This window comes from Budorcas taxicolor, chromosome 11 (genome assembly GCF_023091745.1).
Source record: "Budorcas taxicolor isolate Tak-1 chromosome 11, Takin1.1, whole genome shotgun sequence".
In the NCBI taxonomy this organism is placed as follows: domain Eukaryota; kingdom Metazoa; phylum Chordata; class Mammalia; order Artiodactyla; family Bovidae; genus Budorcas; species Budorcas taxicolor.
In genome coordinates this window covers 109,281,770-109,298,943 of record NC_068920.1, presented here as the reverse complement: position 1 = coordinate 109,298,943, position 17,174 = coordinate 109,281,770, and the positions used below count along the sequence as shown (strand labels likewise).

The following is a 17,174-nucleotide window of genomic DNA, read 5'->3' as shown; positions in this document are numbered from 1 at the left end:
TTATTGCCACGTACAGATAATTTGATGTTAAAGTTGTTATAAGGTTTATAGTCCAAACAGTCGGTAATTTTCCATTATGTAGTTCTCAAATCAAATTTTCCTAATAGCTCATAAGTGCTCTCATTTACACCTTGTGGAACCTCAGAACACTGTTGTAACTTTTGACTTAATTTGTTCTTTTTATTCTGCAAAGGTGATTTTGCTTCCTTCTGAAACAGTCCTAGATAACAGTGGGGAGAGTGATGATTTTGACTGCGTGTCTACCCTGTTTGCGTGGAAAAGTTGGAATGATTTCTCTTTGGTTTAAATTCTGTTATATTTGAATATTTATTTATCATAATAAGGCAGGGTTTCCCAGTTGTAAACCAGGCATTCTTAAAATCATTGTATTAGCCAATAGACCCTAGTATAGTACTGTACTTTCATCACCCCACTGGGACAGGACAGTGTGTCCGTTTTCCATATCTAAAATTGGAGAGTTCAGTGAAAATTCAAGTGCTCTCCATGAATGAAAAACTAATTGTTCATTTTTTAAAATGAGAAATAACCACCAGCAGCCTTGCCTTTATTTTTCCAGAAAGTAAATACAATTTATTTGTAGTCCTTTGTACCTACCTGATACACGTAGTTTGAAAATTAAATGCCATCTACACATTGCTTTTGTGATCTGTCTCTCATAAGTTGTGTTCAGTTTATGCCTTGCTTTAGTTCCCCAACTTTGGGAACATAGCTCAAGGCAGTGGCCATACTATATTTTTCATATTCGTATTTGTGGAATACTGTAAGGATTTCTCCCTCCTCATCAGCTCTTAGTCTGCATGAACACTGCATCTACCTCTGTTCCCATTCATAGAATACCCGACATTTCAAAGTGAAAAGTAGCAAGCAGACGAGAATCTTTGGTACGAGCGAGCTTGATTCTTTGAACCAAGTAGGTCGTGTCCCAGATCCAGGGCTGCATTCAGCAGGTGTGCCACATGTGGCATGCTGCCGGCGTCTGTGCTTAGGGATCACTGCTGATAACATGCCAGTTAAGTGTGTTGAATGCCTCTAGGTGTATACGTGAAGCATGTTATAAGCTCTGATGTGCTACAGTTATATGTAAATATCCACCTGATTTTACTATATGTCCCCTCTCAGCACCCTCCCTTCCTCTGTTTTGCCAAGTCATGGTAAATCAGACATCTTTGAATTCTGGAGTTCAGTAGCAGTGACTCATGTCATTCTGGTAGGTAAGGAATTAAGAGTCACGTAATAACTGTATCTCCTTTTCTATTCCTGCTTATATTTTTCTTTCTAAATGCTCAATGTGCTGTCCTTCTTTGCCCCTGCATTTACTGCACCCATCCTCTGAGCCACCAGCTTGTACCGTCCTCTGGGACCTCATTCCTCTAACCATCGTCCCTTTGGAACATTTAGGGGCAGGAGGGTATATCACTGCAGATGTTACTGTCATCATTAGGGAGTGTTCACTGATGCCTGGCATAGCTAATATGAAAGTCTATGGAAGGTTGATAGCTTTGTAGTTCTCGTCTGTATTTTTGCCTCATTTGTTTCAACTTGGGACTCGAACGCCCTCACCTAAGATTCGCCTCCCTTCTTAAGGTTAATTTCCGATTACTTGAGCTTTTGATGTGAGGATATGGAGGATTCTTCAAAACTAGATATCATGAAAAACAACACCTGACGTAGAATGCATAGTGAAGCTGATTAAAATTTTACAAGCGGATTGGGTATAATCTCAAGAGTCTTTTTATAAACACCAAATCTGATAGTGTGATTTTTGAAGTCAAGGGCAAGTTCTTAAAAACCCTTATAGTTATGAGGTCAGGTAGATTGGGACAACTACCTAGTTTTTGGTTGTGGGAAGAAGTAAGAAAGGAAGTAGTATGTACTTATCAAAATCTATCAGCTGGTAGTAGAAGTGAGCACTAGAGGTCGAATGGGAGTGCAGACGTGAAGGATCTGCTGAGGAGGTGGCCAAGGAGTGTGCAAGAAACGTGGTGGGAAAGCCTTGAACATGAAAACATTAAGCGTGATTCCTGATAATTTTCTTAAGTTTCACATTTGCTCAATAGCACTGCAGCTTATTAGAAAGCCTTCAGGGATTTTTATTGTTGTTTTTTAAGTGAAATGTACTTTTACCTCTAATTAATGATATATAATTAATATTTCAGTTCTTTGTTTAATAAATTCTTGCAATTTTATATTAAGAATATTCCATTTTAAAAGGTAAAAGCACTTTTGGGTTCACCAAAGTTGTCTTCTCACATCTAGAAATCTGTGTTGCAGCATATTGCGCTGTTCATAGGCACATCAGTTCTCTAGTATTCCCTGCTGCAAGCGTTTCTCTTTCTGATTTTCATTTGGCTTACTCTTTGTTTTCTTCATCTCCAGAAAGGAGCATAGGGCAGTCTCCTGCTTTGAGGTGCTCTTCATCCATGCAAGTGATACAGCCCCTCCCATTTTAGTGAAGACCTAGATGTTTTTGTAATAATAGCATGGTTGTATTGTGTTCCATTTACACCAATTTGATAAAAAAAAATAATAATAAAGGGAAAAGAATGATTTTAGAAATTTTCCATAATCAGACTTTAGACAATTTTATTCTTTTGTGGAAACATGATGACTTAAAAGGTCTTTTAAATCTTTTTTAAGTGAGTCAGAATAATCTGTTTTAGCTGATAATATATTTAATATTTAGATCGAATGTCAATTAAAAGGAATCATAGAGCACAGAATAGAAATTACCCTCATCATTGTGGTATTTTGTGTATAAACAGTTAGATGCATTTGACTCCTAAATTAAACAGGCAGGAAAATATTAGATGAAGTAAACTGCAAACCAGAATAATGTGACAGATATGGTTTATACATCAGGGCTATGAGAAGTTACATATTTTTTAGTTTTATATAGGACTTTTAAATTTTGACCATCAATGTAGTATCTATTTCATTGAAAGACTATTTTAATATGTAGACATATAGAGCTGATAACTTCCCAACACAGGTGTTTCCTCATTAGAACCAGTAATAGTGATGTAAGCCATAATTTTTACAAACCTGCTGATACAACCTTGTACATTTTCTTAAATATTATAATTGACTATTTAGTCTTATAAGCAGGTAATCAAGAAAAATAAGCATTTAAAAGCCAAATACACTTTGTTTTAAAAATAGGCTTTGACTGACTGTTACTGCTTGTGTAATCTGCTTTTCTGTGAACTAACAATGGTATTTTATTGAATTAACATAGGACTTGAAAAATACCTCTGCTGCAGGCAGCTATCTTGCTGCTGCTCAACTGCACTTAGATTACAGAAGACTGGTATTTGTGTTTTTCATTACTTTTGATGCAGAACACTTTCTATTTTATAAATTACTTTTTTCTATCTCTAGTATTTGGCTAACTTTGCACATTTTTAATAATAGTTATTTTGAGCACATTTACTTGTTTAAAATCAGACAGTAGTAATATTCTTGCTTATTAAGGGTGGTATCTTTTTGCCTTTTCATACTGTTCATGGACTTCTCAAGGCAAAAAATTTGGAAAACTGCTCAGCAGTGGCCACAGGACTGGGAAAGGTTAGTTTTCATTCCAGTCCCAACGACGGGCAATGCCAAAGACTGTTCAAACTACCACACAATTGCACTTATATCACATGCTAGCAAAGTAATGCTTAAAATTCTGCAAGCTAGGCTTCAGCAGCTAGCTGAACCACAAACCCCTAGATGTTCAAGCTAGATTTAGAAAAGGCAGAGGAACCAGAAATCAAATTGCCAGCATCTGTTGGATCATGGAAAAAGCAAGAGAATTCCAGAAAAACATATACTTCTGCTTCATTGACTATGCTAAAGCCTTTGACTGTGTGGATCACAATAAACTATGGACAGTTCTTCAAGAGACAGGAATACCAGGGACAGGAACACCAGACCACCTCACCTGCCTCCTGAGAAAGCTGTATGCAGGTCTTCTTGCAATGGTTAGAACCAGGCATGAAACACGGACTGGTTCCAAAAGGAGTACATCAAGGCTGTATATTGTCACCCTACTTATTTATCTAACTTATATGCAGAGTACATCATGTGAAATGCCAGGCTGGACGAGGCACAGGCTGGAATCAAGATTGCCAGGAGAAATACCAGTAACGTCAGATATGCAGATGACAGCAACCTTATGGCGGAAAGCAAAGAGGAACTGAAGAGCCTCTTGATGAAAGTGAAAAAGGAAAGTGAAAAGGCTGGCTTAAAATTCGACATTCGAAAACAAAGATCATGGCATCTGGTCCCATCACTTCATAGCAAATAGGTGGGCAAATAGTGGAAACAGTGTCAGACTATTTTCTTGGGCTCCAGAATCGCTGCAGATGGTGACTGTAGCCATGAAATTAAAAGACGTTTGCTCCTTGAAAGAAAAGCTGTGGTCAACTAGACAGCATATTAAAAAGCAGAGACATTACTTTGCCAACAAACATCGATCTAGTCAAGGCTATGGTTTTTCCAGTAGTCACGTATGGATGTGAGAGTTGGACCATAAAGAAGACTGAACGTCGAAGAATTTATGCTTTTGGACTGTGGAGGAGAGTCTTGAGAGTCCTTTGGACTGCAAGGAGATCAAACCAGTCAATCCTAAAGGAAATCAACCCTGAATATTCATTGGAAGGACTGATGCTGAAGCTGAAAATCCAATACTTTGGTCACCTGATGCGAAGAACTGACTCATTAGGAAAGACCATGATGTTGGGAAAGATTGAAGGCGGGAAGAGAAGGGGACGACAGAGGACCAGATGGTTGGATGGAATCACTGACTCAATGGACATGAGTTTGAGCAAGCTCCAGGAGATGGTGAAGGACTGAAAGCCTGGTGTGCTGCCATGTATGGGGTCTCAGAGTCAGACACAACTGGGCGACTGAACAACAACAAAGGGTGATATAGCCATTGGTTTCCCAGTAGATTTTTGAGTTGATATTGATAGGAGGGAAGGAAATGTTAGGAGGCATGTTGGGGAATATAGGTTGTTCTAGGATAATTCTGTTTATATGGGTGTCATGATATTTTAAAAGATGTTTCTATGAGAAATTAGTTCCTTTAGGTGATGTGAAAACCAGAAGGGGAGTCTTTTAAAATATTATGAGAATCAGATGATGATAGCTTTTCCAAGAAAGTGTCATGCCTAGTATTTCAGAATATGTGGTTACCATGGGTAGGTTTTTTTGCTCTGTACCTTCCTCTGTGTTGATATAAACTCCCATAGGGGAGATGAGTAGGCTGTTTGCAGAATGGGAAAAGCACCCAGTATGAAGGGGAGTGCTGGGAAGAGAGCAGTGCATGTAGAGACATTAGTTTTGAGTGTTTTTTTGGCCACTGATTTGATTTCTTCTTTGTCCTATAAAACACTGATTCAGTATCCAAACAGCTAATTTCAAGGTAGTGCATAGTAATGGAGCTTCTTTTCGGAAGGCATGCAGAAAAATGTGTAGAAAGTGTGGTATAAATTAAAGATGGGAGCCCCCTGACAGCTGTTGGCAAATTGTAAGGTAGCTTAGAAGTTCTTGAGCACTTTTCCCCACCTTGTCTCTTCTTCTCCTGGTACCCCTTCTTTTCCCATTGTGCTCCTCAGGTTAAAAAAAAAAAGAAAACTGGTTAAGAAAATTATTTAAGATGCCAGTCTTGGTATTCACAGCTGAGGTGGTTTTTTTCTAGGAAATCCTACCAGACTCAGCCTCACTTGACATCATTAAGCTCTGGAGAAGAGGAGCCTACAGAGCTGCTGTCATTGTCAGACTCTAATTTAAACTCATTATAAGCAATATAAACCCTACATAACTTAGGTAGAGTCATTTGTGAGTTTCCGCTAAAATTGTCTCTGGCTTTGGGTCCAGCATTCCCTGTACCTATCCCCCTGTGGCTTGAAGGTGCTTACCAACACCACCTAACAACACGAGATGCCTCTTTTCTTTTCTTTCTCTGAGCCTGCAGGTGAAATATGTAGCTTCCCCCAGGATGGATGAAACAGTAAAGCTTTGTTGTTGTTTAGTCGCTAAGTGATGTCTGACTCTGTGACCCCATGGACTGTAGCCCATCCGGTTCCTCTCTCCAGGAATTTTCGAGGCAAGAGTACCAGAGTGGGTTGCCATTTCCTTCTTCAGGGATCTTCCCAACCCAGGGATCAAACTCAAGTCTCCTGCATAGGCAGGTGAATTCTTTATCACTGAGCCACCGAGGAAGCGACAATCAAGCTTTCATTGGGGTTTTTCTTCTAAGTGTTCATGGACATAATTGCCCACATTCAGAGTGACCTGTGAACAGGATAAAGAAATGGGACTGCTCTGACCACTTTGGAATTATTTTTCATTATGGCTAAATTGATGTTTTTTCAAGTTTCATGAGTTCCTAACACATCAGTATACACATGGAATTCTAATTTATGTCAGGAAACATGTTTGAAACCAAAACTTTAATTATTTAGTACTTTTAAACCATAGATAAAAATGTAAAGGAAAACTGAAATTTTTATGTTTAACAAAAACTCCCTAACATTCTAAATGCTGCTCTTTGGAAGCAGGCAACAGTCCCAACCCAAGCATTAAAATGGGAAAATGGAACTGAGGAGAAAAATAAATTCAGTACGAAGTAGCTCATACTTAATTATAAGTTAATTTGAGTGTTCCAGTGCAACAACAGAAAGCGAAATTATAATTGAGTTAAATAGTGTGCTCCCTCAGCTCTTGAAAGAACCTGTACTGTGTTGGACAGATGGCCAAGGTGCACGTAGCTACAAGCTAGAGGCTTCTAAGAAGAGCCCAGAGGTTTATTGCCCATGTAGCACAGATTTTCCACTTTTTCTATCTTCTCAAAGCAAAACTTCACCCTTCAGCCTTATTTTCATTATATCTACAGTTCTGATCAGATAAACTACTTTAAGTTGGCAAGAGAGCTGAAACCCTGGAGTTACCAGTTAGCCTTAGCAACTGTTAGCTCAGTAGAATGCCACTTCTGTTTTTTGTGTGAGGATTAAAATGTAATGCATGTAAGGGGTTTTGTGTGTCATCGTTTTAAATTCTAATAGCTTCTCCAGGATCATCACTTTTCAGTAAAAGAAACTTTGTTAAAAACACCCCTTCCCTGGTGGTCCAGTGGTTAAGACTCTGTGCTCCCAGTGAGGGAACCAGAGTTCAATTCCTGGTTGGGAAACTAAATCCCACATGTATCAGTGAAGATCCTGTACAATCAAATAAATAAAAACAAAACCAGAAACACTCCCATTGTACTGCAGATGACTGGAAAATCTGCCTTACAGAACAAACCTAGGTTATTTCTAGAGGTGAATTCAAGAGCCCCTTAAAAAGGAAGACATGAATTGCGTCCCAGACATGCTGCTCAAGTGCTTAGTCGTGTCCGACTTTTTGCGATCCCGTGGACTGTAGCCCGCCGGGCTCCTCTGTCCATGGGGATTCTCCAGGCAAAGATACTGGAGTGGGTTGTCGTGCTCTTCTCCAGGGGATCTTCCCAGCCCAGGGATCGAGTCTCCGTCTCTTATATCTCCTGCATTGGCAGACAGGTTCTTTACCACTATCACCACCTGGGAAGCCCCAGACATAAATTGTACCTAAATATTTACTCAGTAAATACTTAATTAGTTAATCCATGTAGCAAAACTATACAATATAACAAATATAGCCAGTCAGAACTTTAACTTTACCCAGTTATCTGGAATTCACAGCATAAGTCCTTTACTTAATGGAAATTAGGACCAAGTTGAAAAGAGCAGCACAGAAAGAAGTGTGGTTATTGTGCTTCAGGAGTTGCCCCTATCTTAAATGACACACACAAGGCTTTACTTAAATGTTTTATTTGAATTTACTACATAATCTGTCTCTATATATTTTGTTTAAAAAAAGGAAGACCCAGACCAACTTTTAAAAGAGGCTATTTTTGGAAATGTCCTTTAGACACCTGGTTTGGAACTCAGAGCATGATAAGCATATAAGTTGGCAGAACACATCAAGTGGGGAACTTTGTTTTTTGTTTTTTTCATGAAGTGAACTTTGATTTCAAAGCTAGCTTGGGAAGGCCTAAGTAACCTTATGCTAGAAAGTTAGTGTAGTATTAACACAGGAGAATTATGTGTTCTTTCTTGTCTGATTACTGGAAGGAAAAAACACATTCACATAAAGAAATAAGCAGAGCTTTTCTGGAGACAGTAGAGTTATGGCAGCAGACGGCTTCTCACTGCACTTTGATTTTGCTTTAGAACTTATCAGTCCTCAGGGACAAGGGTATTGTGATCTTTTCGATCATGATTAACTTCATAAGTTGACTCACAGCTGTAATAAAGGAATGAAGAATGGAAAAGGAGTTTTCAAGAAATGACAGGGAAACACGGAGCAGGGGCTGTAGAAGGCCTTGTGTATGAGAAAAAGTGGGGGTGCCTGAGCAAAAGTTAACTGAGTTGTTAGCTCTAATTGAGGAAACTGATAGAACACAGTATTTACTTTACTCCACTCTTTGCCCCCAGACGGATAATGTTAGAAGGAAGGCTGTTCTAGGTCATGCCTGCATCAGTTATTAAGGACAGTTTGGAGAGGGAAGCATTTGCTGGTCTTACTCAAGACCCTATATGTCCTTGTAGTTCTCAGTGTGTCTCTCCAAGCATTAACCAGGAGCATTGCTTCTAATACATCATGTGAAGTAGCGCTTTTTGAAGTCATCAGATTCTGGGAATACAAAGCACAATGGCTGTCAGCATGAAAGTGAAAGTGAGGTTGCTCAGTCGTGTCCAATTCTTTGCTACCCCATGGATTGCAGCCTAAGCAGCTCCTCTGTCCAGGGGATTTTCCAGGCGAGAATATTGGAGTGGGTTGCCATTTCCTTCTCCAGGAGATCTTCCTGACCCAGGGATCAAACCCAGGTCTCCCGCATTGCAGGCAGACGCTTTACCGTCTGAGCCACCAGGGAAGTCTGTCAGCGTGGTAAACTTAAAACAGGGCCTCTACACGCACCGTATGGCATGTCTAAAAAGCAAACTGGCTTTTCTGACACAACTGGAGAAAAATGCCAAAAGGAGTCAGGATTTTGTGAATTGAGGTAGCCCTTGAGAATGGGTGTTGTTTCAAAAAGTGGACAGAATGGGAAGGAATGGCATTACTGAGAGGGAAGAGACATGAACCAGGATTCAGTGACAGAAACAACATGGTAGGTGGAGAGGATAGAGAGTCATCAATTGTTGCGGACTTGGGTGGGAAACAAAATCAAATGCGCCAAATGGGGCCAGATAGTAGAGAACCTTCAAAACCAGAGTATTTGTCCACCAAGGAATGACCTTGCTCCACCCTCATGCCATCTCAGCTCTCAATTGGGAAGGGAAGGATAGTAGGGTTTGAGTGATTCTGTAGTTCTTTTGAAACATGATGAACTTAAACATAGCGATTATGTTGATGAACATGAATCCAGAAAGGGTAGAATTTACCCCGAAGCATTTGCTTCCTGTTATAGGAGCATAATCATCAGAGAAATGATGCTTCAGACATCCAGTGTCATCAGAAAGTAATAGTAGATGGTGATGTAGGGAAATCACAGCCTTTGAACCTGTATTCTCAAAAGGAAAATGTTTCTCATGGATCTAAAATTAGAACAGAAAAAGAAATCAAGCTTGTGATCCAGAAACCTAGTCAAGAAGTGCTGATTGCCAAGGCGGTGATTTCACTTAAGGCATTTGCTGTTGAGAAGAAGGATGGTGTCCCAGGATCTGAGATGAAGGGCAGAGGCAAGGGGTCTGGGAAGATGGTGCATCAAAGTGGATCATCCTGCTGGTGGAGAAGGAGCCTGGCTCCTCAGCAGGTGCTGAGTGATTTGGTGAAAGACCAGTTTCTCTAATGCTGCAGTCTAGGTTCCAGGTTATATGCTGGATCATAAGCAGATTTTTAAAATGCATTTTTCTGTAGCAGTAAACAAAACCGGCAAAAAAACATACTGTGAAGTCTATCCAAAAAAGGGGAGGGAGAGAGGAAGAGAACTCACCACATCATAGGAACTTAACTCTTCCTCTCTTGTTTTAAAGCACTGAACAGAGCCAGACAGAGAATACCATCTGAAGGGGGTGTTCCAATTCAAGAAAGAGGCTGGGGGAAATCCAAACTTGCTTTAGACTGGTTGCTAATTGTAGTGGGCGCTGGCTTAAAAGCAAGCTGATTTTTTTTTTTTTTTAATGCACATAACCTGTCATAGGGAAAAGGTTTTGTAAGTTCAGTAGTGACTTATAGCATTTTACCTAATGACTTCAGGAGGTGTGTTCTAGACACTGGTCACACAGGTGACCACTCATGTTAAGGATTTGCACTGACTGGTTGCTCGCTGGCCATCATGCCCTGGGACCATATGAAAAATGGAAACTCCATTATGTTTTTGGCATGGGGTCTTACCTCATCACATTGGTAAAGGCTCCCACAGGTGCTGCAGATAAAAAGCAGGACTGATGGTGACTCAGTGGCAGGATGAAGCAGAGGGAGAAGACTCGCGGGAAAGCAAAGACTGAGAATATCAAGGACATTGTGAATAAGGAGGCAGGGGGGTAGCAGGGGACAACATTTGGTGTTTCACACAACAGGGTAAGTATTATTTTGCAATACCATTGTATATTTAAGCAGTGTTTACCAAGCTTTCTAATTATAAACTAACTGGGATCCTTCTCAAAAATACAGATTCTCAAACCTAGAATCACTTTCTAGGCAGGGGTCTAGGAAACTCTATTTTTAACAAATGCTCCAGATGAATGATATCCTTAGCCAAGTTTAGGAAACACTTAGGCCAATTCAGTCAGCCTTAATAATGTCAACAAATTGTTGTGATTTTTTAAAATTGTATTTTATTTTAGTATAGTTGATTTATAGTGTTAATTGTCATAATTTTGAGTTAATGTAAATTAATGGACTTTTCTTGTCCTAGTGATAGGTACTGTTGTATCATGTGGCAGCAGAATTATGATAAATATCAGTGTTGACAGACTCATAATTTTAGGGTCAGTAGCTTATCCTTTGTGTGGAATTTGCCTGTCTTGTAAAACATATTAGGTGCTGTCTTGGGAAGTAAAGATGCACTCAGAGATATGCTGCATTTGTGCCCTTGGGTGCACAGTGGCATCTGCCCCTTTCCATTCTCACCTCATCTCTGTTCCTCCTGCCCCACTTCACTCTTGTTTTTCCCTCTTCCTCTTGTTCCCTGCATTGTCTCAGAAAGTACAACCTTGAGTTACCAAAGCTTTTATCCTGAAACATGAGTTCGCTTGCTCAATATAAAATGTAAAAACTTGCATGGTGGCCTCTGGTCCCATCAACACTTCATTTTCCCTTCCAGGTCCTCATTTGAATTAACTTCGTGTGACCCAAGGGTGGCAGCATCTTCCACTTGGTTCTCATCCAGTCTCCTGATTCTCCTGTGCCAGCTGCCAAGCTAGGTGGCCCTTCCACCCCAGTGATTCTTTACCCCCGATTACTAGGAAGTGTTTGTTTCTGTTTTATTTCTCTCTGGATGGAGCGGTCTGTATACCTTCATCCTGCCTTGTCCCTATAGTAAAATCTAAAAGATTCTAAGTCACAGAACTGAAATTCTCAGACAGTAGTATATAGAAGGATCTTGATTTTTCTTTCTGTTTTACATCTCTAACTCAAGGGTACTTTTTTCTAGTTTGCAGGAGATTATCAGTCTTACTAGAACATTCCTAGTGTGTTTCATATCTGTGCTTCCCCATTCTGTCTTCCTTCCAGGAGTGCATGTTCTCAAGGAGACTTTTCTCAGCTCAGTCCATTTACTTGCATCATTAGAGAACTGCAGCTTCTGTAGCTGTCTCCTTTGTGCAGTTCAGGTTATGTGTAGATTTTATCCAAAGACTAATCTAAAGGGAAGTACCTTAGAAGGAAGATGCCTTCCTTTATTTTCTTTTTGGATAACAATCTTATACATGCAACTGGAGATTGTTTTTGCTTGTCTAAACCATGTCGATGTTTTTGCTTTTAACAAATCTGGTCGCAGTTCCCACAAAGAAAGAAATCACACTGTCGTGCATTTCTCAAAGAGTTTACAATCTATAGACAAGGCAGAAGCATGAAATAAGTATATCAGACTACCCCACAGTGTCACACAGCACAGGAAGCTACACAGTAAAAGCCAACTTTCTGGTAAGGAGAGAGTTGATTATCTATAAACATAAACAGATCCAGTTGCTTTTCTCTCTGACACAGAAAAAATGACCATCTTTCTGGCATCTTCTGGGAAAAGCATAAGCATGTCTATATGCTTCTTTCTCTCCTTTGCCTCAGAGGTACGTCCCATCGTGACCTCTCTCCTTCTTTTGCACACGGTCGTGCTTCAGTGTTTTTTTTCCTGAGCATCTTTAGTCTTCTTGATGCTGCTTCTCAGAGTCCTGAGGCAGATCATCAGGACAGCTGACTGTTTGCATATTAGGAGGAACTGGATCACAACAGTCTCCGGGACTTCCAGTTTCTAGCCATTAGAGACAGGGATTTGTGTTCGCTCAGGCTCTAGGATCAGACTAGTTTGTCTTTCCCCCATATCCCAGTGCTGTCTGTTCAGGTCTCACCTTTCTCCTGCCACCTCCTCTCCAGTGTCTCTCCTTTGCCACTCTACAGTGAGCCTGCAGTAAGGTTAATTAGGTGCCTGGTTTTACTCCCAGTGAAAGAACTTGGGCACATGACATATGCAGTGGCAAAGCTGAATCTCGTATCCTACCCTCATCTCCCCTGTCCCTGGAGGGGTACAGGCCAAAACCTTCCACCGTCCAGGTCCTGGGGCTCCCTTTGGTTGTGCTCCTTAGCTCAGACTTTCCTTCTTGGCTCTGTTCTTTGAGATTGAAGTTCATACTTCAGGGCTTGGCTCCCACTTTTAGGCTATCATCTGTCCAGTTGGATTTCTGAAAAAGTAAGGGCTTCAACCCTGAAAATTCCATGTTCTTTCTGTCCTTCCCTTCTCCTGCCTCCTATTTCACCACCTCTGTTGAAACTACTGTTTCAGAAACCACACTCCCAACCTCTCAAGCCTCCTCTGCTCTGATCACAAGCTTTTGTCCTGCCTCCCATCCCTCTGGGAGATAAAGTTCTAAAAATTATCTCTACCCCCTTTCCCCTCTGAGAAGTCCCATTCATTAATTAATAGAGCATATTTGCCTATTATCAGTTGTCATTGTCTATCTTACTGTACCACATTCAGGGTGGTTAAGTTTGTGCAGTTGCATTTTTAATAAGAGCTGTGCTGTCTTGTTCGGTGATTGGCCCTCGAGTCTAGGTTACTTTAGGGAAAATTATGTCTCAGCGTTTACCAGTCAGTCAGGACTTAGACATGAACGTGCACTAAATGGCACACTGAAAAACTTTTTCATGAAAAATAGTTTGCTAGACCATGCAGACGAATTTGCCAGAGCTCCGATTTGACCGGTGTGTTTAGAAGTGTTGTCTGACCCCGACAAATGGTCTACTTCAGTGGAAAGTCCCCACATTCAGGCCTGCGGCTCTTGTTCAGCCTCCGCACTGTACACTAGTTCAGGATCTGCTGTATTTTTGCCTGGTTAAAACATGGTCAAGGTAAAAATTACAATGAAGTATTCATCCAGAAAGATCGCTGATCAATGTTCATCAATAAGTAAATCTGCTTTCTCTGCTTTCATTTCAGATTTGTCCAATATGTGCAGCGTTACCTGGAGGCGATCCTAATCATGTCACGGATGACTTTGCAGCTCATCTTACACTTGAACACAGAGCCCCTAGAGATTTAATATCCTTTGAGATGCAACAAGGGGAAAAGTTGTTTGCAACATTTGTCATTGTGATGACTTTTAAGGGCAGTATTCATAAGGAAAAAACTAACCTCCAAATTATCTTAGTTGATTTGACATTTTCGTAAAAGTGATACAGTGTTGAGGTGCAATTTCTTATTTCTCTTTTTCCGCGCTGTGACCATTAAATGAAAAGTGCTCAGTAAGTGAAATTCACTTGCTTATTATCTTCAGTTCTTTGCCATCAGGATTATTATTTTTTTTAAGACAATTTGACCAGGTTACAAGTCTTCAGGAGGGTGTTTTCATACAGAAGTGGAAAATGCTAATCCAAATTAAAATATGGTTAGTGCATTAACTGTATGGATGATGTACTTGCTCGCCATCTGTGTTCTCTGTTGCCATAGTCTCTTATAGGCTGGGTGGTGGGCAGGTGTGCCCCGTGGGGCTTCTTGCCCATCTGAGTAGGACAGCATAAGGTCAGGTCCAGTTCTAAATTTCTTTCCCACTTTGATTTCTGCTTCTCCTCCCAAGCCAGTCTCATGATGGTTCCTGACGGTATTCTCTATACTCTGCAAGAGATTACTGGCCCACCAGAGTACATTGATTTGTAGACTTGGTGCTTCTGGTTTCAAGTTATGAATTGTCTTTCTAAAACTATCACGTATTAACTTAGGGCTGTGTGCTCTTGGGAAGGTTTTAGTGTTCATTGCAGTCTGAAGCAATCAAAAGCTAATCACAAGCTTTCTCCCTGCCAGACTCCATTCTGATACCTTTGCTTGCCTCCTGGCAATCATAAGACAACCTTAGACTTGGTGTTCCTGTCCTTCAGCTCTCAGCCCTTAATCGCAGAATGTAATTTTCTTATCAGAAATTGGACCCTTTAGAGTTTGGGGGAAGATAAGTGGAAACTAATGGAAAGCTTCCCTGGTTGCTCAGATGGTAAAGAATCCGCCTGCAGTGCAGGAGACCAGGGTTCAATCCCTGGATCAGGAAGATCCCTTGGAGAAGGGAAATGGCAGCCCACTCCAGTATTCTTGCCTGGAGAATCTCACAGAGGAGCCTGGCAGGCTGCAGTCCATGAGGTGGTAGTAGTTGGACATGACTGAGCAACTAACACTTTCACTTTCAAGTGGAAACTAATAACATAAAGCTATGGAACCTTCCTGAGAAATGAGAAGATCAGCCTGGTCTGAGCCAGTCTGGGGCAAGTACTGAATGAACAGAAGAGCCCACTCTTCCTCCCTCCTAAGTGCAGGGGATGCTAAAAGCAAAATGAAGAAAGTGGTGCTTACTTATTTTTTGTTTCCCCCAAGAACATGAAAATCCAAATGGGCCAAGAATACTTTTAGCCTGTTAGTTACTTCCCATTTTGTATAACAGAATTCTGTAACAATACCCAGAAGAGTTATACTTGATCCATTCTTCACTCCATCTTCATGCAGTAGCTAAGCAAAAAAGTTTTAAAAACCATGCCATTATCCTGTACTTCTCCAGCAGGTTCAAGGACCTCTAGTGAAATCAGCATCCATTCGGTAGAAATACCCAGAAGAGTTATACTTGATCCATTCTTCACTCCATCTTCATGGAATAGCTAGGCAAAAAAGTTTTAAAAACCATGCCATTATCCTGCACTTCTCCAGCAGGTTCAAGGACCTCTAGTGAAATCAGCATCCATTCAGTAGCATGTCCCATGTCATCCACATCCATTTTTTGTAGATGTGTATGAGTCTTTCATTACCAAGAAAAAATAAATTATGTAAAATATGAGAATAAGAGAAGTCATGTGCTGCATTTTAGATTACTAGCAACTATTATCTTTAAATTCTAGAAAGTAAAGTGGTTGCATAGCAGTTTTCCTGAAAATATAACTAATTTGTCAAGTTCTTCAAGTGCCACTATGTGATAATTTTGTTTGACATGAGAGAGTGACTTGTTTCTAAGCCTCTTTGTAACTAGGCTTTTTTTTTTTTGGTACTTTGATAGAACTCTTCCTAAAGTGTACTTTTTATTTTTTTTAAATTTTTTATATATTTGGCAGGGCTTCCCTGATAGCTCAGTTGGAAAAGAATTCGCCTGCAATACAGGAGACCCCGGTTGTGTCAGGCTCAGTCGTTGCAGTGTGGGCTTAGTTGTTCTGAGGCATGTGGAATCTTAGTTCCCAAACCAGATATCGAACATGTGTCCCCTCCACTCTGAGGCAGATTCTTAACCACTGGACCACCAGGGAAATCCCTAAAGTGTACTTTTTATACTTTTACAAATAAAGTGTGATGGTCATAACATCACTTTCTGTAGAGCCCAAGCCTGTGTCATGAATCCCATGCAAGAATGTGCATTGTGGCTGCCTACCCTGTCCCCGCATGACTCCTGAACTGGGAATCCAGCACAAAAGTTAGACTGCATTATGTAGCTGTTCTGTTGGCTGCTTTTTGGTTTGTGTTTTGTTTGGGGAATTTTTTTTTTTAATTGGCGTAAAGTTGATTTACAATGTTGTGTTAGTTTCTGCTGAATAACAAAGTAAATCAGTTATACATATATCCCCTCTTTTTTAGAATTCTCTTCCTATATATTGGCAGCTTCAAAAGAAAATCTCTTCCGTTATAACATGTGGCTCCCCCGGCCCCCGTCTCCCCTCCCTCCTCCTTGTACACTCACACTTGCCTGTGTAGAGACACAGTGTTGTCTTCACAGGTTTTGGCTGCTGTTTGCTCCTCAGGACTTTCTTCAGTTTAACTCATACACGTGTGTAAGATGGTTTGACTTCTTGATAAATGTGCTGTTAACTCTGTGTGTCCACTTAACACAAGAAATTCAAATCTGGTTTTCTGCTTAACAGCAGTATTAGGGGGAAAAAAAAGAAAAACACAGTGACAGATTAAAACTGATAGTTGAAAGGAATCTTTGGCTCCTGAATTTAAATTATTTGTACTATTCCTTTCTCATTACAGATGGTCACTGAGATTTGATTAGCCTGTATATTAGCACAACTCTCACCAGATATAAAAACTGATGGTTATTATTTGTGCTTACTGTGATATGAACATATATGGCTAAGGGAATATTTCCCTCTGGGTATCTGACCAGGTGGCACCTTTCACCTTGTCAGGTGATATTAACTCTGGCCCTTGTAGCTGGAACCTAGGAAGAGACTTCTTCCCATCTGGAGAAACTTTTTTTTCTCCTTGAAAACATACACACATATACAATATAGACACACAGTATATACATACATTGCTTTATATTCCAGTGTCCATTTTTAGAGTTAATAGCCTTCATAGACATAGTTGTGCCATTTGTATTCTAAATGTGCTGTTTTAAAATGCTTACAATTTGGGAAATCTGCGTGCTTATCTTGCAAGGGCTCAAGTGACTTCTTTTATATATGTA

At 40.3% G+C, this 17,174-nt stretch overlaps 1 protein-coding gene across 2 annotated transcripts in view; it reads left to right on the top strand.

The window, feature by feature from the left end:
* Window positions 1-17,174, top strand: part of KCMF1 (potassium channel modulatory factor 1) — a 79,426-nt gene that overhangs the window by 53,038 nt on the left and 9,214 nt on the right. Inside the window, exon 4 of one of the 2 annotated variants that reach the window (XM_052647998.1) lies at window positions 13,682-13,783. In XM_052647998.1, the coding sequence (XP_052503958.1) occupies window positions 13,682-13,783 (102 nt within the window). The remainder of the gene's footprint in view (window positions 1-13,681; window positions 13,784-17,174) is intronic. The other variant, XM_052647999.1, reaches the window with a different exon arrangement.